At 43.8% G+C, this 22,342-nt stretch overlaps 2 protein-coding genes across 2 annotated transcripts in view; both read right to left on the bottom strand.

Annotated features, from left to right (window-relative positions):
• The window catches only part of LOC306922482 (PDZ and LIM domain protein 3-like), an 18,152-nt gene extending 14,952 nt beyond the window's left edge, over positions 1–3,200 (bottom strand). Inside the window, exon 1 of the mRNA XM_079500124.1 lies at positions 3,013–3,200. Coding sequence (XP_079356250.1) covers positions 3,013–3,105 — 93 coding nt within the window. The 5' untranslated portion in view covers positions 3,106–3,200. The remainder of the gene's footprint in view (positions 1–3,012) is intronic.
• Positions 3,201–11,050: 7,850 nt separating this feature from the next.
• Positions 11,051–22,342, bottom strand: part of sorbs2a (sorbin and SH3 domain containing 2a) — a gene marked incomplete at its 5' end in the record, with an annotated part of 53,432 nt that continues 42,140 nt past the window's right edge. The window contains 8 exons of the mRNA XM_079498341.1: positions 11,051–12,800; positions 14,211–14,317; positions 14,826–14,866; positions 16,021–16,572; positions 16,841–18,058; positions 18,459–18,653; positions 20,090–20,218; positions 20,643–20,757. Coding sequence (XP_079354467.1) covers positions 12,739–12,800; positions 14,211–14,317; positions 14,826–14,866; positions 16,021–16,572; positions 16,841–18,058; positions 18,459–18,653; positions 20,090–20,218; positions 20,643–20,757 — 2,419 coding nt within the window. The 3' untranslated portion in view covers positions 11,051–12,738. The remainder of the gene's footprint in view (positions 12,801–14,210; positions 14,318–14,825; positions 14,867–16,020; positions 16,573–16,840; positions 18,059–18,458; positions 18,654–20,089; positions 20,219–20,642; positions 20,758–22,342) is intronic.

Here is a 22,342-nt window from a genome sequence, read left to right as displayed (position 1 = left end):
TACAGTAGCGATCCAGATAACAAAATGATCGGAGCGCCCTGATCAACTCGGGAGGATTCAGACTTCATATGGGATCTTTGAACACACTACACAATTATTAATCGGACAGGTCGGGTAGTAGTAAATTGGGACATATGTATCCACAACATCACCCCCACCCATGCACCGTTCACTCCACTGCCTCCCCATCGTTTTTATTTTATTTTCCAACTGTTCAAAAGCGATATAATGCGAGTTCAATGCTTTCTAATTAAAAACCTTTTCCGCAAGTGTTTCCATACACTATTTGCGCATTTCCCTTTTTTCGAAAAAGCCTAAATCCGCAACCTCCAAGCGAAAAAGTGTTTTTGCGAAAAATGGAGACTTATTCGCACTTTGATGTGTTTCCATCCAGGAGATTTTGCGCAAGAGCCTTAATGCGCAAAAAAACGGCTTTATGGAAACGCACCTACTGTAGGACTAGTAGGAAGACCCTGAAGGTGCTACAGTATGTGCTTGTGTAAATTTAAGGCTTGTTATTCCAAGCCAACAACAGCATGTAAGCAAGAGGAATGTGCTAGCCAAATACAGTAGAGTCACACGACATGCAACTTTACGAAGGCTTATTAGATTGTCCCTTATTTGGCATTCAAGGAAGGAGGTGAAAGATGAAAGTCAGAAAGAAAGGTTAGAATATGGTTTTAAGCGGGTTACAGCCATATTCCAACCTTTCTTTATGGCTTTCATCTTTCACCCCCCATCCCTGATTTCCCCCTCAGTTGTTTCCACCCCTCTCATCCACTCCAGCCTTCTCTCATCTCTGTTCTCATAATAGGCTGCTTCAGAGTCCTCTAACAGTCTAACACAACAACAGCTGTGGTTTGTGGCAGTTTGGAGATCAGACCACCAAACACTTTTAGCTGGTTTCTTTCTGATGCCATTCCTAAATATAGTATATAGACACACAGACAGAAACCTGCTGATCGACATGCAGGGTAACCATAGACAGACAGAAACCTGCTGATCGACATGCAGGGTAATTGTAAATCCCATCAGAAATAAACCTGATTCAAAACACCATGATGTGTGGTAACACACAAACCCACACTAGAGCCATGTGCCCCTCTTATTGAATCGATTGAATTGTTCTAGTTAATTGTTATACAGTATGCAACTATGCATGCACTCTTATTATGTGAACCTGTGATTTCCACCATTTGATATTAGCAGTGGTATTTTCACGCACGCAACACACACATGCAACACATGCATGCACACGCACGCACGCACACGTCTATGTTTCTATTTTTCTTTAAATATTTCTATTTTTTTAAATATTTGAAACCTTTCGTCTACAATGACGTACCCAAAATAGGGATGTGAGATTGACGTCTGTCTGTATTTCATTTTTTTATATATATATATTTAACCAATGACAAGTATTAAGAAGAGCTTGTGACTAAAGAACTACATCGGATCCACTGGACACAGGTTTTTCCTTTTTTTCATTTCCTGAAAAGTAACCTTTTGGTCACACAAGATTTCCGGCCGACAGTGACGATTTGTAAAGTAGCCTGGGATTACCTTACCGTCCATGCCTATACCCACTGCTGAGCTCTAGACAGATTAATGGCATTATTAGTAACATAGCAGAGAGAGCATCTCTGAACAACTGCACAGTTACAATAGACAGGAGACAAAGAATAGAGCTGAACTCATTCACTCTTAATCCATGCGTATCTGTGTTGACTCAGCTGCAGTGGGTGGATAATACCTAAGTACATTTAATCAAGTGCTGTGCCTTGAGTGTTTCCGTTTTTCAATACTTTATACTGTACTAATACTCCACTACATGACATCTCAGAGACAAATACTTTTTACTCCACTGCAGTTATTTGAGTTAACCTACGTACTAGTTACTTTACAGATTGCAGATTATTATTACATGATATTTTATAAGCCTGCTTCAGAATAGCTGATGACTTGTGAGCTTGTAGATCTGCTATTTTTGAAAACGGTTTGACCTTTGGTCCATGTTTTATTTTGTTTCGCTGTGTCTCAGTTGTTTCACTGTTTTGTACTGTGTATTCTTGCTGTTGTTGTATAGTAGCTTTTTATTTTTCCTGTACAGCACTAAACCTTGCTAAACCGTGCTATATAAATAAAGTGGATTGGATTGGATTGGATATGTTTTTGAGGCCAATACTTTTGTACTGTTTACTCAAGTTTGAATACATTTTTATGTTGTGGTATCGCTACCCTTAATTACATAAGTAATAAAGTAGTAATTGAGAATCTTCCACCACTGCTCAGCTGCTCAGTTGCCATCATTAATGTTGCCTGTGTGAAGAGGCACCCTGGTGGCTCACCTAAGAGTGCATACAAATAAGGCCTTGCTACACTTGGCCCGGGATCAAATCCAATGTATTTTCAGGTTCAAGTGTCCTTTGCTCAAAACGTTTCAAACTTGCCTGTGTGATCAGAATCCTGCTGTGTGGTACAGTATATGTCTGAATGTGTTTGAGTGTGCACAAATGGCTTTAATGTGTGCCTGTGTGTGTGCTGAATGTGAAGTGTATAGTGTAAGCTGCTATTTCTATCTAAGCCTCATGCATTTACTGTCACACAACACAGGTGCAGGCCCCACAAACCTCCACCCCCCCCCCCCCACACACACACACACACACACACACACACACACACACACACACACAGGCGGTCTTCCCAGAAAGCACAGAACCCCACCCCTCCATCCAGTCCCAGTCGCTAGTTCCCTGGGCCTATACCATAGTATGAATGAGTTAGTAGAGAGCCAAAATAAATACATATTATTATACGTAGACTGGCGTTGGTCTTATCGGGCAGTAGACAGGTGAACACAGACGTTAAACAGGGGAAATGAAGAAGGTTCATGTCATCCCAGTTATGCTTAATGCATTTTGAGAGAGATTTGCTGTACATTTGCTGTAAGATTAATTCTATATCCATGTACTGACATCACACACGCACACGCACACTGTCTGGCACACTCACCCGAGAGATGGTCAGTGGCTGGTTGAAATCCTTGCCTCCAACGAGCCGGAAGCCCCATGGGGCCGGGCCGTCCAGAACTACATTAAATGGCATGTCTACCCCTCTAAAAGGCTGTCCTGTTCCACTGTGGAGGGCTGTATGTATAAGTGTGTGTCCCTGCACTCTGCGGGGAGTACAGTTTAAAAAAGCAAGAGAATGAGTCAGTTAAGGAGAGTTTAAACCAGCTGAAGCATTGAAGGGGGTGGAAACTCTGTGAACCCCGCCCCCCTCCCCCCCAAAGAGTGAGGTCACTGGAGAGAGTTCGGAACTTTGGATGAAGCAGCAGCACTCATTCTTGATCCATCTACCCTGCTGTTCCTGTCACTTCTGTTCTTTCTTGCATTCCTTATTATGGATTCCCTCCGTATGCTGTTGTTCGTCAAGTTAATTTTAGCTTTTTGGCTGTTCATGTAGAGGACCCCCAAGTTGATTATATATTTGGCTGTGGAGTGCGGATCGACCCCCATCTGGTTTTGTGCCAGGGACTCCCATACAAGATTTATTTTTTGTGTTGTGAGTTTGTAGATCGGCTATTTTTTAATATCCGAAGTATAAAATAGGGCAAACTAGGGTGATTGTGATGCTATTTTAACAGTTTTTGCGGGGGATCCCATGGACCCCTTCCAAGGACCGTTGGGGGTCCCTGGGTTTGAGAACCCTAAGTGACACACATACTTATACTTTTACTTATCTACGACGGTTTTGAGTCTTTATTCAGGTCCACTTGTGACTCCCGGTGTATGTACAATATATAGCCTACCTGTGTGGGGAGTTCCAAGCATGGAGGGAACGTGAGCCACGCTAGGCCTCTGTCAGATATCAGCGCATGTCATCTCTCATCATCCTGGGCAGCTCTGAGCCAGGCTGGCCTTCTCTCTTGCTCTGGCGCTTCAGTCCTTATTTGGTCTGGAGGCGCAGTGCAGGTCCCACAGGCACATTCCAGCGTCCATTGATCTGGATGGGACCCAAGGCTCTTTCTCTTAACTCTCTTAACCTTCTCTCTTCCTCTCTCTCCTTTCTCCTATATCCCTCACACTCTGTTTAGAAGATGTGAACTTGATCCAAGATGATAATTCAGTGACCCACGGCCCCTCCTCTATTTCTCTTTTGAGCCAGTACATCCCCTCTCTCTCTCTCTCTCTCTCTCTCTCTCTAAAATGTACCTCTCTTGCTTGCTTGTCTTTTCTGTTCTTTATTTCTCAACATCTTCTTAAAGAAACAGCTAGCAGTATCACACACTGGCCTACCATTCCACCACTAGCCTATTGCTACAACATGCAGTGTAGTTTAAAAAATCACACCTGTGTGAACTGAGTGGTGCAAGGTCTTATATTCTTATATAGCCTGATCAGCTGTGCTCTGACGTCACACACTAACCATAGCAACCATGCTAATTTTCTTGGTACGAACACGTGTACACGGGTACAAAGCCAGTTGTTGGAGTGGTTTGCACCACTCTGACGTAATGAAATCACACCTGTGTGAACTGGGTGACCATAGCAACCATGCTAATTTTTTTGGTACGGACACTCGGACAGACACGTAAACTAACAAAGCCAGTTGTAGGAGTGGTTTACACCACTGACATAAAGTGGTTAAAATGTGTCAAATGGTCAGCATGTTCCCGCTAATTAATCTAAACCTGCAGGCTTAAAATTCCTTCTAGACAGTGAGAGTAGCCTACTTTATGTTTCCATTATGTAGACGGAGGAGAATGCCAGTTAATATTTTGGCACGCTGGCGGCTGACTAAAAAAGTCATAAGAATAAAATAAGAAAACTCATCCTATAGGCTACTTGTCATGTGTGTCCCTTGCAAACTGCTAAGCTCTATTTGCTACTGTACCTGATTGTAGAACTAATGCAGAGGTTCCTGTGCTGTTTGGGACAAATGTGATGGACATTCTATATAAATCCTGTGTGAGTCAAGAAGAGGGATGCTCTAATAGCAGAAAAGGGGACTGTGCTTATGCTCCTCTTTTGAAAAGACTATACAGCAGATATAGAGTCGAGCAAGAGAATGGAAAGGTCGGAAAAGTGAAGCTGATGAACAAGAAGTGTGTTACTATTCCAGCAGGTCAGAAGATGTCCGGCTGTGACCGGATATGCCAGGAATGTTCACACAATCCCAGGTGCACACCTGCTGGTTGAGCCATCAATTCAGCCATGTTTCGACTGGTAGGCATTGTGACGTCATGGCCACTCTCATTTTTGATTAAAATGGGCACTTTGAAGGATGTCTGAGCTGGGGCTGTCATGATATAAATGCATAGTAGCAGGACCCCAGGCAATCTTGACTGAATTGATGGCTCTGGCTTCCTTCTCTCTTACTCTGCACAATGCAGAGAAGTAATCCTACACATATGCCAAGGAGCTCCCCCTGGTGGAGAGCTCACCTACTGTCCTAAGGCTATTTACCCCTTTCAGTGTAGTGTTCATTGTCTCCACCAGGCCGAAGGCATGGGGGGAGAGTATGTTTTGCACTCCGTCCGTCCGTCCGTGTGTCCGTCCGTCCGTCCGTCCGTCCGCCCGTGTGTCCGTCTGTGAACAGCTAATCTCTGGCACCGTTGGCTTGATCGCAGCCATACTCTGCACACACACTCCCTGGATGCCAGAGCTGAACCTCTGCTCCAAAGTTTTCACATTGGCCTGTTATAGCGCCACCAGGAGGCCGCTTTGTGCAAAACAAATGTTTTGACAGTACACCTACAGATTTGGTCCGAACATTACGCAAATTGGTACAGTCTCTCTAGAGCCATTCAACGAAACAGGTCTTTCAGATTTTTCAGACCCCATCCTGATTGGCTACGATTGGCTTCCAAAGTTCGCAGGAGTGCTCCGTTTCAAACAAAATGCTGCAAATCATGAACACATTGTGTGATTTCCGTGAAATTTTGCACGCACATTCCCACTAGGCCGAGGAAGAAATGCCACTTGACTATTTTCAACTCAGCCTCATGGTGGCGCTATAACTGGCCGAAAAGTGTTTTTACCTATAACTGCACCGATCTGTGTAAAACCATGTATGCACACTCCCTAGAGGCCAAGGAAAAACCTTTGCCTGGACTTTTTCACATCTGCTCTTTATAGCGCCACCAGGAGGCCGACATATGTAAAACACATTTTCTAATATTACTCCTTCAGATTGTATCCAAATTTCACGCAAATCAGTACACATGCTCTCCATAGTCATGTGATCAAGACGGGTTTGTTTGATTTCTCATAATCCACCCTCATTGGCTACGATTGGCTTCTAAACTTTTCAGGAGTAGCCCGCTTTGTACCCGTTTTGTACAAATCGCCACAACTACTCAACGCAGCGTCCGATTGCGGTGAAACTGTGCATGCATATTCCCACTAGGCTGAGGAAGAAATGCCACTTGACACTTTTCAAATCAGCCTCATGGTGGCGCTACAACAGGCCAAGCCACGTCTCACACACACACACACACACACACACACACACACACACACACACACACACACACACACACACGTTTATATATTACTCCTAAACATTTTGCCAAACATCACACACACTGGTGGAGACCTGTGCCCAGAAGGGCACTTTTTCTAGTTTTATATGGGTTACACTACCATTACCATGCAAGCCTGGTGTGACACAAGGCAACTCTTACAAATAAGGTAAGTCTGTGATGTACAGATCTGCTGACTCCAAACCTTATTGCTCCACACAGAGTAATTCTGAGATATCGAGTGCTTGTCGCACAAAGGGTGGAGCCTATGTGACATTTTGGGGCGAAATTATTATTATTATTATTTATTTATTATTATTATTATTTCTGTGTGTGTGTGGAGAAAGCTAGTCTACATAGGTGGTACGCTTCTTTCCCCTCCTGGCTTTGCCCTGGGTTGGCTCCCATAGTCAATTTACTTGCCTCAAGTGGATGCCTGATGCAGTGCCCTGCCAGCCTCATCCTTCTCTCTCTGACTTTGTCCGTGACCCGTGGTAGGTCCCCATAGAGGTCCACATGATGCGGTCCGTCCATGTGATACCTAGTGCCATTCGTAGCATTCTTGTGTAGACTCCATCCAGGGCTTTTTCCTGTTGTACTGTGATTGTAGCAAAAGCTTCAAGCTTGTAAATAAGCTAAGAGACCTTTTGGTTGTAGGCTACCGTTTGTGGCAAAAGCTTGTAAATATCTAAGAACCACACAGAAGAAAACCTTTTACTTGTACTTTTTGTGGTTAAAGCACTCAAACTTTCTTTCTTGTTCATGCCTTGATCTCCTTACCAAAATTCACACATTCATCTTTGTATATCATAATGGAATTTATATGCATTAATAAATAATGTAACTACCAAAAACTAGACAAAGTATAATGTGTTAAAAAAATAACCTGTATAACTATTCTTATTTTTCAAAAATAAGGGGAAAATATACCAACTACCATGTGAGCTTTATTAGCAATACAGCCCCATAAAATCACCCAACCAGAGCTAGGAGATTATAGAAATACTTCTGAGTGCATCAAATCCATTTGATTTTACATTAACAAAACACAGGCTCACCTGTTGTTTCAAATACAATACAAACATAACATGGGACAAATGTTTTCTCAACCATGCCAGTGTTCTCTGTCCAAATATGTCCCCAAAAAAAGTATCAAATTCATACTACAAGACCCTACATTTTAACAGAGTCAGTACAGTTCAATTAACATCTTCTGCACACATTTCCAAACACTTTCTTGGGTAACGCTGAATGTATTTTCAAAGTTTGCATAAGTTATATTGATGTTGTTTTTGCAGTAGAGGAAAGGTCTGTAAAAGCATGGCTGTCAAACAAGAATTGGACGTAAAAAAGGCAGTCGTCAAAGTAGAGTAGAGCTCTGTACTAACATTTAAAACCTGATGACGCCACAGATGAGCAGAACAAAGGCCTACATGCTCAGAGTGTTCTGATGCTCAGTGGTGGACAAAGTAATCAACACCAGTACTCGAGTCAAAGTATATCTATACTTCTGGTCGGATGTTACTCAACTCAACTACAAGTGAATGTGGCAGCGGTGGCCGAACGGATTGCGGAGCGGTCTTGATACCGGAAGGTCGCCAGTTCGAATCAGCGGTCCGACACGTTAAAATTACCACCGCTGAAGTGCCCTTGAACAAGGCATTGAACCACTACGATGAAATGTTCTATGAGCAGGGCCTGGCTGGAAACAAGTTCTTGAGCTTAGCCCAGATACCCTGGGTCAATATAGTAATCATTTCATTTAATTTCATTTGCTGTGTACTCAAGTACAGTAAAGTACGTGTACACAAGTACATGTGCTTAGTTGATGTCCACTACTGATTCTGATGACCCAGTGACACTGATGCAGACCCCCCAAAAAACGAATGAAGATGGACAAAAGGATGTAAAGAAAGAGAGGATTCCAAACATGGAGGGTGAGAAACAAGATTACTTTATAAAGTGATGGAGGTCAGACATTTTACAACTCTCTCATACAAAAAAGGCTTACAAAAGCGCTCACGCACGCACGCACGCACGCACGCACTGACAAAAACACCACATACACAAAACACTAAATGGCAAATGGTGCATTTACCATTTAGCCCTTCTCCAAAGAGCTCCATCATTCACACACAAACAAATGGCAGAGGCAACCATGCAAGGCACCAACATGCTCATTGCAAGCAGTTACTCTCGGGGGTCTTGCGCAAGGACACTCCAGTACAAACACATGGAGAAGGATGGCCATCCTTCGCACGCACGCACGCACGCACGCACACGCACACACGCACACACACACACACACACACACACAGTGCTCTCACACAGAGGGGAACAGTTAATGGGGGGGTGGGTGGAGGAAAGGAAACAACACAAATAAAATAAAAAATAAAATAAAATATTAAGGTGCTTTTAACGATTGCTTTGCTGTCAGTGTCCATCCAATGTGAGACAAATAAAAGGCAATTAAAAAAAATACATAAATCATGTTCATTGAACATGACAAGCTGATCATTAAAATTGTTGTAGGCCTACGGTACGTGTATGTCTCCAAAGGTTATAGCAAACACATGCACCTCAGTGACAATACCCAACAGGACTCCATCACAAAACGTGTGGGAAAACAACTTCATTAACATAACTGTATTGAAAATAATGGTTCAATGAAATGCTATTCATTCCATGTCTCCTTTAAATAAACTCAGAAATTAAACAGGTCCAGATACAGTCTTTTGTAATATTCAACACCCAATCTGTATAAGGAAAACTTCATGGAAAAATCGAAAAAAATAATACAGCTTCCACAAAGTGTGTTTCACTTGCCACGACTGAATAATGTTCAAAACGACTGAATAATGTTCAAAGTACACTTCACCTTAAGCCACTTCAGTGAGAGGATAAAAATAAATACAGAGTGAGTATATAAGCGTGAAATTCCATCCTTTCTACAGCTTGTATCTTTTTCTGGACGGACTAAATGTCTCATTATATTCATACTAATGTCAAGCAGCACTCGTCCACTAATAAATATCAGAGAGAAAACGACAGTCACCTTATTTTTCTCCACATACATGTTTTAAACATGATCAAAATCACACGACTTACATCATATCCATCACCAGCTTTCAATGTGTTGCTGTCGGGTGGAAACCTTGTACTGTATGTCCAAAACCAATAACTTTTCAAGAAATGGAAAAAAAAATGTGTGTAAAGGATCCAATTTGTTATTATTTAGTCACAAGCTTGTGTTAATACTTTTCATTGGTTAATTGGCATCCCTACTTTGGCCATGTCATGTGATATGTGAAAATAGCAGATCTACACGCTCACATTTGTGTGACACTTAAATGCCATGACTTATAAACTAAGTAATTAACTTAAGGCTAGAAAATAGATACAAATATAAAATATGGAGATACTAGGCTTCTGCCCAACAGTGACGAGTTGTTGTAACATCTGGAGTGAAACAATGAAGAACTCATAGATGAAGTTAAAGGCATTTGTCTTCAAAAGTCCATCGGTTATGGTGAGAGAAATAATACAAAACAGGATGTTTGAAATGTAGCCTTTTTCCTCCAAAACTTTATACTAAAGATAAAAAAAAAACTTGCAAGATTAGAAAAAGTCTTTGCCTGCCATATTTTATAGGCCATGAATACTATACTGTATATCCCATGTGTTATCCAGCCACGAATACCTCGGCCAACGTTTAACATACTGTAAGTGTGCTGTATTCCATGTGCAAAAGCTCATTTGTAATTTGTTGAACAACTTTGTTGACAAGTGTCATTTATATAATAATTATGCATTGCCATGTGTAACACAGTGTAACATTGACTTAAGATTCCTGTGCAGTAACAATGCTTTCACCTGACATACTGCATTATTGCAACATGTTTGCATGGCTACAATGTCCTCATCATCAACGAGTAGTACTCAAGGTGCTGTAAGTTAAAGGGACACTTAGCCTTTTTGCAAAAATATATATGTGAATGACATTTAGAAGATTTAGAACACTTTCCTGGGGGTCTTTATAATGAATTGCATTTTTATCGCGCTTTTCCAAGTGCTCAAAGCGCTTTACAATGGTTCATTCATTCATACATTGGGAGGTGAAGCGGCGAACAGTCGACGCCAGCGTCCTCACTTCCCACATTCACACACCAATGGTGGCAAGCTTACACCGACCGACTCATTGGAGGCAATGTAGGGTTCAGTGTCTTGCCCAAGGACACTTCGACATGTGGACAGGAGGAGCCGGGATTCGAACCGCCGACCCAGGGATCATTGGTGTGTAATATGTGGTTTTAGATATTTTAGATTTTAGCAGTGAGCCCAGTGTCTCTGATGTCATGGACACTGGGCTCACTTACTTCCTGGACTACATGTTGTCTCAGTAAGACAGCCCTCCCCCTATTCACAAGGAGGAGCAGTGCACCAAAGCATTATGGGAATTGTAGTCCAGGAAGTAAGTGAGCCCAGAGTCCATGACATCAGAGACACTGGGCTCACTGCTCAGAGTCCATGACATCAGAGACACTGGGCTCACTGCTAAAATCTAAAATATCTAAAACCACAAATTACACACATAAAGACCCCCAGGAAAGTGTTCTAAATCTTCTAAACGTCATTAACATATCTTTTTTTGCAAAAAGGGTGAAATGTCCCTTTAAGTAGCTCTATATTCTGATAGCAATCATTTCTATAGTGTGTTTGTCCAGTAACAGGGGTCTCCCGGTTTCCCCGCCTCCCCTCCCCTCCCCTTCTCTGCATCTCTCATACAGGATACAGGATAAGCAAGTCAAATTGGAAGTGATGATGCAAAGAAGTGATCAGACAAAACTGGAACTGGAATGCTTGGAGAAAATTGAAGTTGAGAAATGGGCACTCTCTCCTAATCGTCTGAAATTGGCAACCCACCTGGAGAGACCCCTGTCATACTGTAGATAACTATCTAAAGACAGATCTTCACTTACTCCATCTACCTTTAGATACTGTATGAAATTGCCAGTACATTAAATACATGCATTACATTACGTTATCATCTGATCACACCTAAAGGCCCATTTATACACTCTTTACGTATCAGAATAAATATACCAATTCATAGTCTTCATCAAGTCTTACTTGGACTAGATTTAGTTCAAGGAAATCTGCCCCAACAATTTCCGATGATATTGCTCCGTTTTGTCGAGAAAACGTTCATTATGAACCACAGAAAATGGACAGACGTCTCAATCCGTACATTGTGTATAAATGGGCCCTAATATGAATCCTGTCCTTTCCAGTGAAACTCGTTGCATTTTGGATGACAAAAACCCTTATCACTGAATCAATTCATTACATGTTGTGTTGCGATGCACGTACAGTAGGCCTTAACCCTCTCAGGCATCGATAATGCAGGGTAATGCACAAGTAAACACAGCTATACACTTTGTGCCGGGTTTTGAAGTTTTCATTATTAAAAAAGCATTTAAAGTGTGAATCAAAGCCAACCACAATTTCGGTTTCATCCCAATGAGTTTGAGCCGTATAGCCGGTAAAAATGTAAACACACGTGTGATCCTGGGATTTAGAATACTCTCAGTGAAAAAAATAAAATAAAAAATACTAGTTTTGGGGATACTTCAAACATCAAACATGTGTTAAACATGCGTGACACTGGACAAAAGATAATTGTGGCAATATACTTACAACAGTATAGCAGAGAACAAAGCTGCAATTATTGCCGTAAGATGGAAACTGTATTTAGATTAAAAAGAAAAGCATCCTGAAACAAAGTTAAAATAATAAAAGAAAAATAACACCGCCATCTTCATTTCGAGGCCTTCCTTTAGTATCAAGAGGGTCAAAGGTCATTGGCGCACAGGAGTACAAAGCCCTAGTTGCTCCATGATAGAAAAAAAAGGAATTATATAATTAGTGGAATAAGTCCTCCGTAAAGATGGCTAGTTACAGCTAGATGTCCTCTCTTTATGTGTGAAGCTGGTAAGCTACACACACTCACATACACACGCACATACACACGCACACACACACACACACACACACACACACACACACACACACACACACACACACACACACACACACACACACACACTTTTATGTGCGAGGGGTCTTGGCTGTGACACGTCTTGATGTGGTGTCAGGGTTGTGTTGGGGTTGGGGGTGGAGGATTGGGTGATGGTTGGAGGTGGTCTGCGTCACTATAGCCGCTTCACATAGTTCCCTGGGAAGGTTCCGAACAGCTTGCTCCGTCGAGAGGTCCCTGCAGCAGTCACACAGAGACAGAGAGCTGTTAGTGTGGTGTAATCAGTGGTGTAGTAAATACTTAAGTAACTAAGTAAATTTACTTAAGTACTTTACTGGAGTATTTCCAAATTCCAATACTTTTTTTTACTGTATGTCCTATGACATGGGCCAAGTTATTGTGGAACATCTTGCTCCATTAGCATAAGACATTCAATGCGGTACGCACGCGCACATGTGCCCTCCTGCCCCCTCAGTGCTCTCTGCACAGCCCTGGTTTGATCAACCTAAAATAAACGAATTAGTACGTAATTATCTTTCATGTTTTATCTCCTCTATACTGGATAAGCAACCCGGCCTGGCGGAGACCTGTGCTCCAGGCACTCGACGGAGTGCAGTTCTAGTTAACACTGTGTCAAACTCCTCACCTCTCCAAGAATTTGGCTGTAGAGTTTTTTTCAGGACAAAAATATTTATGCTGAGATGTTGAAATGTCCTTGAGTCTTCTAACTGAACAATCACATCCTCAGGCTGAGTCCAGCTGTGAGGGATAACTTGTCAACTTGTTTTTCTTCTAGGCAAAAGCCTGTTAAAAATACATGGTGACACTCTGGCACCATCTAGTGGCTGGCACAATTTGATGTCTATTCAAGAAGAGAAATTAATCTATTCAGCCAGTGACAGTAGTACTTGTGGATTGGGTCACAAAACAACTACAAAACAGATACATTCTTCTAGCCTGTAAAGGTTAAAAAAATAACAAATAAAAACCATTACAGCAGTGGCTATAGGCCGTCAAATAACGCTTGCTTTGACCAGAAATGCCACCTGGGACAAGGAATTGGAGATAAAGGCGATTGAAATAAACAGAGTGGGTGCCCACTCACTTCAAGATGGCGTGCTCCATTGCTGTTGACAACACCAGCTAGCAACCCAGTGCTAATGTAAGTAGCATCACGACTCGATCGATCATAAGCACTATAAAATACCAATTGGCGTATAGATCTACGCTAATGGCGCTGGGTCAGATTAATTCATTTGGTGTAGATCTACGCCGAAGGCGGGTAATGGGTTAAGCATATATAATGCACAGTACACAGCGGGTGCTATGCTCACGCACCACATCTCAGGTACAGTATAAGGTACTTATCTCATGTGTAAAAGGCTAAGAGCCTTTAGTACCCTTTTACCTGTACTTTCTGTGGCAAAAGCGCTCAAACCTTCTTTCTTTTTCTTGCCTTAATCTCCAATTCATTGTGGGAACTATATGCACAAAAATGAATTTCACCTACTTTTTTACCTGTAAGACTGTGATGTGACAATAAAGCTGATACTGATTATGTGCATTCACATAACAGGCATACAATCATATTCATGTCCTTTTTAGTAAATAGTAACACTGTGGGTAGCAAGGTTTCTCTCTTCTTACCAACAAACCAGCCATCGTCACACTTCTCCATCACATCAACAACATCTCCTTCCTTCAGCTCCAGCTCGTCTTCATTGCGGGGCAGGTAGTTGTACACTGCCCGGAACCTGCACGGGTCAAACATGTCTATCAGTAACTTGTACTTTCTTTTTTTGGACATCCACTTGCTTGCTGTGATAATGTTTGTGCAACAAGCTGTCGGGCAGAATAATTGTATATCTCCATAATTAGTGTTTTTGAGGGCATTGCTTTTGAAAATCATATTGCAGCCAAGTCTATGGACTTTTTAATGTTTGTTTAGAGCACAATAAAATATAACAATATAAATATATATTGTGACTGTTAGGGTACCATTCGTCATATCACTGCCATAATAATTCACACAGGCATATAATACACCACTGCACCACTGCATGTGTGGACATTGATTCTAGATATTCAGGATAATTTACAACATAACAACTATACATGTTGGACTCTAATTTAATGAATACGGTTGGCACAATAAATCACAGCTCACATGATGTGCGGTCTGGGTTAGACAGTGATTTCTTCAGCCATTCTATGGACATGACAATCATAATTCTGCGTGCAACTATGAGAATATTGACTTACGGGTCTCCTCCACCATGAAGTGTATCTTGCTGAACATATCGCTGTGAGAGAGAGAGAGAGAAAGAGAGAGAGAGAGAGAGAGAGAGAGAGAGAGAGAGAATCATGACGTGTTTACGATCCCTCTCAAGCATGCATGTCCATCTGTACACAGAGATGCAGTATGAAGAATCCCATTACTGTACACAAAGCTAAATACAAATCAACCAGACAAGCCTAAAAAGTCACCAGTTTAGCCAAAACACACCATTCCTCCATTCCATATCTCCATAGGAACAAATGCCTTTGTATTCAAGTTATAATTTAAACATCACACGCTGGCATGCACTATGGTGGAATATGCTACAAACAAGGCCATATTCCATTGTGTCACAGCATGGGGTGATGATGATGAGGTCACGCCCCCTACCCTTTGACCTCTAAGGGCTGACATAAAGGACTTCCTGGTGGCGTTGGGGCTACGAGGAGGTTTACCGTCAACCATCACATCCCGCTTAAAATGCGGCTGAAAGAACCAGAAGTGACAGACCTAGTCAGCGCCTCCACTCTCCGACACAGCCTCGGTTGAAACCAGGGCTGCAACGTCTATTGTTTTCTTCATTAATCTGTCAATTACTTTTTCGAATAATCGAACAATTGAGAGGCGCGTTGGGTTCGTGGAACATTTTTGAAAATAGCTCAAGCTACAACCCGAGATTGCCCTATAATGACATTCCCAAATTAGGGATCAATTATTAATTGATTATTTTATTAAATTATCGATTATTGATTATCTTTCAGATTAATGAATTAAATCGATTAGTTCGATTAACTGTTGCACCCCTAGTTAAAACACCCAACTCACACACAGGCGCACGCTGGCATGCACGCACACAGTAAACACACCACCTGCAGAATTCCCACACCCAAACCCAACTCCATCAGACATAGGTGCACGCACGCACGCACGCACGCACGCACGCACGCACGCACGCACGCACGCACGCACGCACTTCTCTGGCAGCTGAGGACCCTGTTTACCACAAATCCACAAATCGGTATTTTTTTGTGAGTAGATGTTAATGTATGCACAGGTTAGAGACAAACTATTTTGCTAACACCCAAAAGTGTCACACAGTGTTATTCTGTCAGGCGAGCTGTCATTGTAATTTTCATCACTATCATCATCATCATCATCAACAAGCAGCTGAGTTATTACCTTGACCTTGGCAGACCTAGGCTCTGGTGGAGGTATTGGTGGAGGGGAGGATGGAGTGGTGATGGGAGGAGAGCAGGACAGCGGAGGAAGAGGAGGCGGATGAGGAAGAAGAGGGAGGGGTGGGAGGTGGATGGGCATGGGAACCGGGGGAGGAGGAGGAGTAGGCGGGGGAAAGCCAAGGAGGAGAGGGGAGCAGGAGAATGGCTGGGAGGTGGAGAGGAGGAGGTGAGGCGAGCCGGGAGAGGAGCGAGGGAGGGCAGAGCATGGCAGGGCGGGTGGAGGAGGTAGTGGAAAACGCGTTGGGATGGGAGGAAGCGCGGAGCGCTCCGCGGAGGAGAGCAGAAGAGGAGTAGGGGGAGAGGCTGGGAGCCTGCATGGTTTGGGGAGTGTGACGGTGAAAGGGTCAGGCCGGAGCGGAGCGGGGGGAGGAGGAAGGGGGGAGGCGCAGGAAGTGGGAGGAGGTGTGGAGGGAGGAGGAAGGAGAGGCGGTGGGGAAGGTGACCTGAGGCCGCGATAAGAACGACACGTGGCCGTGGGTGGACAGACGTCAGCCTACAGAGGCAACGACACAGCGATCAACCCTGAAGCTGAAATGACAACCTGAACAATCAAAACAACCGCAGAATGGGATGTGAATCTATCATGGATAGCAGCAGCTGGGATGTCTATTTGGTGCAAAATGCGACATTATTGCGCAGCTGTCATACACAGCAAAACGTGTCCTGAGGGTCAGTTTATCAAACTCTTGTGTAAAGATTAAACTAACACTCAGGATGTTTTTGTTGTGTACAGGCAACTTAGTTTAGTCCACACGCTCTACCTGTTCACTGTGGTTTCTACTCTTCTCCGCTTCCTGTCTAGCATCCTCCTCTTCCTGAATGAACAACACGGGTAACCCCTCCCCTCTGAACAACGGCAGGTCACCCGTCTCCCGTCTTTGACTCTCCTCGACTTGCGACCGGCCCTTCCAAGTGATAGACAACGGCTCCATTGTCACCGGCTTGTGACGCTCTACCCCCAGGCAAAGGCTGCCCTCAGACTGGCCGCTAGGGGCGGCGGCCGGGCTTTTCGCTGCTGGTGACCATGCCCTGTTGTGGAAGGATTTACCAATCAGTGCGGTTGGTTGCGACGGAGGTAACATCAAGACCTCCCCATCGTCAGCACTGGCGAGACCACCCAGGATCAGTGCGTGAGTTGGTTGCGCCGGAGGTAACCTCAAGACCTCCGCATCGTCTGCACTAGCGAGACCACCCATGATCAATGACAACAGCCGGTCATAGGGGTTTTCCCCTTGATGCTGAACTCTGGGGTCTTCACCTCTGTGCTTTACTTGCGCCTTGCTTGGCCTGTACCACTGTGGGACGTCTGTAGGTAGGCTCTCAGGTTCTGGTTCTGTGCAGAAGAACCCCCTTCCTGTGACCCCATGTGACAGTTGTTGGGTCCCTTTCGCGTCACTCAGCCCATGTTTGAAAGAGGAGCCGGGGAGAGGAGAGGTGAACGAGGTGAACGCGGGGCTTATTTCTCTGGACAATGTCCGGGGTGGAGGGGTAAAGCCTCTTTTAGGTGGTGCTGGCGGGGTCACCACGGAGTTCCGAGGTCGCCCCGGGGTCCCAAGGATGAGGGCAGTGGGGGGCGGGGTCGCTGAGAGGGAGGGTGTGGTGGAGGGGTTCATTGTGAGGGCCAGCCACTCACTGGTGACAGACTGCAGGTGCCGGTCTGGGTCCTGTTTTCCTTGTTTGAACACGCCGGTGGTTGGTTTTCTGGACAAAGTTCGGGGTGGAGGTGTAAAGCCTCTTTTAGGCGGTGCTGGAGGCGTCGCCCTGGGGTCCTGAAGACTGGTGGGAAGCGGGGGTGGTGTTGGGGGGACGGGGGTCACTGTGGGGGAGTGTGTGGTGGAGGTGGAGGGGTCCAGTGTGAGGGCCAGCCACTCACTGGTGATAGCTTGCAGGTGCAGTGATTTCGAGGCGGCGTGAGGGGAGTGGTAGGGCTGGTGATGGGTGGAGGAAGAGGAGGGAGAGGGTGGAGGAAGGTCGAGAGGCTTCAGATTGTATAAAGTGAAAAGGAAGGAAAAGAGGGAGGCTTATAAAAGAGGAGTGGGGAGGTATGTGTGTAAGTAATGGCAGTATGTTGCCCCCCTGTTGAAAGACTGCTGGCTTAAATAATGCATGAATGATGACTTATTTTCACAAGGCTTTCAGGATTGCAGCCATTGGAGAGCATTGGTGAAGGAAACAGTTGCAAGCAATGTGATTGCCCACGACAAATCAAATAATGTACGTCACAGAGATTCCGACAGTTGAATATCTACAACCATTTCACAAAGGCTAATGTTTCCCATTTAGATTCATGGGTTAATATAATACGATGGCTTAAACATAATTTCACATCGCATGATGCGCTTGAGAACCACTGCTGATTGGTAAGGGGCGTGTTCCTACCTTGGTGGGGGTGGAGCTAGGTGTGCGGCTGCTGGGGTAACCGTGGGGGTCTGCGTGGTGGGCGGGGCTCTTGGACGGCGAGCGTTTGACGATGTCGACGTAGGAGACGGGGAAGATGCCCTGCTTCGTGCTGTCTGGGATCTTCCCCTCGTACCAGTTCTCATCCACCTTCCTCACCAGGATCACTCTCTCACCCTGGGGGAGGGACATGCACATACGCATGCACACACGATTAAAAGAAAAGACAAAATCACACGTGTGAAGTGAGGGGTGCTCATCATACATCATCACATTCCCTTGCCTTGATGCAAGTAACATTAACGAGTGTCAACGAGCGTCACACACAGCTTGGCTGTGCTCAACTGAAGTGACTGGAGTCACTTGAATATGATTGATGGTAAGCTTACATTTGTGACCGGGTCTGGCAAATAGGCCCTCATCTCGACCAGAGTAATTTTTCAGATTATTAAAGTATAGAATGTAAGCTTTCATATGATGTATCATTCAATTAAATTGGAAAATATTTGAAGGAGATATGACCATTTTAAAATGATTGTGCCGTTTTACCCAAAGCTGAGAAAATCCCCTTTGAATGTTCACAACATTTCAACACCTAGTGCTGGTGTGTCAATGGGAAGGACAATAGGTACTTAACTCCACCCACAATGACCACCTTAACCACCCCCACGTTTTAGCTGTCAACAGTGCAACATTAGAAACCGTAGATCAGACAGACCTGCTTTTAATTGCAAAATGTACAGTATAGTAAAACAGTAGAATTTTATGTAACAATTAACCCAGTATTTTTTTATTGAAGTGACACAATCACTGAATCAACACTCGAAGCTTAATTTTAGGGAAAATAAATGGCAAATCATGCTAGAATTTCTACATGTTAAACACCTTGGATGTCCAAGCCGGAGTTCTCCGTCCAAGTTCAAGGTCACGGTCAAGTGCCCAAGCCGGAGATTGATAAACAAGATGGAGATTAATGAAAACAAAACCGTTGTCATCGCTCTAGAGCCTTGGAGCGCTTGTTGCCCGATCCGATGACGTGTCAAAAAGTGACACGTCATCGAAAATCTCCCCTGCCTGTTTAGCTGACGAAAACGATCTTAAAACGATCATAACTCCCGATCTAAATCATCCCGTCTAATTCTGAAAAAAGATCCTGTATTAGACGGCGCTCAGCGGTCCAGTCGCTAGTCGCGATAGATTTATTATTACCTCCCGTTGTTGTCGATCGACTCTAGAGTGGTGTGGCTATTGTTAGCTGCTACACAGACATGCACACCAGCTTCCGGTGCGCCGGTAAAAGTGGTCCGTGCGCTACAAATGATGGGCACCCTGGATGAAATGGATTAAATAGTTCCGGGCTTCTAAGGTGTTATGGCCATACAATATTGCACATTCCCTGAGACTTTAAGATAAAACCGAATATCACAAACACCATATATGTTTGGAAATTGTGAATCGATTTTGAATCGTTTATAGTGAGAATCACGACAACGTTTTTGCTCAACGACTGAGTGTATATATATATGTGATTTTCATTAGGCTACTTGGGATCACCACAATGCATCAGTGCACATGGTGCTGTTCCCATCACAGCGCCCCATACTCAAGCTGACCTTTCTCAGAGACAGCTCCACGTTGGTGTCTGCGTTGAAGTTGTAGCGAGCCAGCGCCTCCCCGATCTCTCTGACGTGTGCTGGTGGAGGAGGCCGGACAGGCTGCTGCTTCTCCGCCGACGCCATCTTCTACAGGAGATGGATGAGAGCGAGTAAACCCATTAAAGGGGCATTCCACTCATTTTCAACATTTTACTGTCATGAAAGTGGCTATAAGCAATAATATGTCAACATTTTAATGACCTTTTCTTTTTCTTTTTTTTTGTATTCAGACAGCCAGCAATGGGTAAAAACACATCGCTCCCAAAACATATGTAGTCTCTGTGACACATCTAGGGGCCGCAATCTGCATTCAAAGATGTTCCTATAGAAGCTTTGTCATTGGTTGATTTGCCTGTCTGCTTCCTGATTGGTTAGTCATTTCGACCGTTTTTTCCCCCAAAATGTTCAAAATGTGAGGTCCCTGGCACAAAATGTTGTCAGGGCGGTCCGTAGCAAAAGAACAAAAGAAAAAAAACATTGAAAACTAATGGTGTAACTGTAAATGACACACCTCCACATATGAGATGGGGAAAATTCCCACTCTTCCGCGGTGCTCTCCTTCGTACCAGTTGGTGTCTATCTGTCGGATGATGTTCACTGCATCTCCCTTCTTAAAGGTCAGCTCCCTAGAACACAAGACACTGCATCTGTTACCACATCTCTACCACGTCTTTACCATAAGCACCTCCATTTAGGAGTAATTATTGCGAGTGCAGTACACTACAGTAGGCCTATCTCACAGCCCCCTTTCCACGCCCCCTTCCGGTAGATAGTGGTGTCATTTAACATTAGCATTTACACGTTTTTTTCTCTGGAGAATCTAAGTACATTTCCTAAATGTGACAGACCAATATTATTATGACGCAAACAAGATGGTAAATCAGCTCGAACAGATAGAACAAACCTTACCTTGAGAAAACAAAAGTTGTAGACTTCTTAAATTACCTCTGTTAACATGTAGTGTCTATGGAGTGACGTCACGCTATCACCACTAACGCGGAAAGGGGGCGTATTAAGGGGGCGGGGTAATTCTGTGAGATAGGCCTGTTGGCTTTTGTTTGGTTTTAGCTTGGCTCATGTGTTACTTGTTCAAGTGATATCAGTGAGATGTCGCTGCAACTCATTTGGAGAAAAACTACAGTAAATCTTAAAATGCGATTTGTGGCCATCGCACATGTTGGTGGAGAGATATAACAGTAACTCAACTCAAGTGTTGAGGTTGGAGACTTGACCCGTCACTCAGGACAATACTTAACTAATAATAATCTCTCCTCTTTCGCAGAGTGCACATCAATTATTATTCTTTTGCCAGCAACGACATATGACTGATTTTGTTTGTTACATGAACATAATGAGTGAAGTGATGAAGACATTGCAGGAACAGAGACATGCTTTTCCTCCACGGTGCAGAGAAAACTCCACCCAGCAGACTGGGCTTCATTAAAAAGACATCAGCAAGAGCATCCATCACAGCATGAGTCAGGACAGCAAACCTCCAGCTGTATTCATGCACTCTGCCCCAAGACACAATACAGCAATGTATCTGTTAGTGCCATTACACTGGCAGAGACCTTTACTTATGATGTATTAGAGTGCACAAAAGTTACCGGTACGTTTATTATAACCATTTTGCACCCAGAAGAAGAAAATGATTGACTGTCGTATCTGAATACGCGTTTTTTTTGTCAGTGTCCACCAAGGCATTTTTTTCCCTGAGCAATGTATATTTTGAATGGTATTCAATTGGAAAAGCGCATACGTCTATTCTGCACTGAGCCTTGCACATTGTAGCTGTTAATCTGGTAGCTGAGAGTTGGACAATGTTCAACTCCTCCTCGACTCAGAGTCGAGGAGGAGCAAGACAAACACTACAAACATCGATCCAGCCGTGCTCCGGCAGGAGAGCTGACAGACTGGGGAGGAGACACAGAGATTCGGTGTCTGTCGTTGACAGCTTGCAGAAAGTTGAAGTTGAGTTGAGCTTGTCCGTACTGTAAATGATCTATAGACATTTTAGGGGATAAATAGCCCCATGCAGTTGCTCAATGTCTATACATTTCTGCTGGTTCTTGAGTATTTAGCTAAATTTTGTACAGTATACTACAGATAATCTAATATCAATTTGTGTCAGCTGAGAAATCGCTCTGCTCTCAAGTGCTCCCGGGTGAGCATTTTAGAAGCCTTGCATTTTCATCTGAGGGACACGACGAC

This window comes from Electrona antarctica (genome assembly GCF_951216825.1).
Source record: "Electrona antarctica genome assembly, chromosome: 4".
Classification (NCBI taxonomy): domain Eukaryota; kingdom Metazoa; phylum Chordata; class Actinopteri; order Myctophiformes; family Myctophidae; genus Electrona; species Electrona antarctica.
Note: the sequence above shows the minus strand (reverse complement) of the source record. Positions and strands in the feature narration are given on the sequence as shown.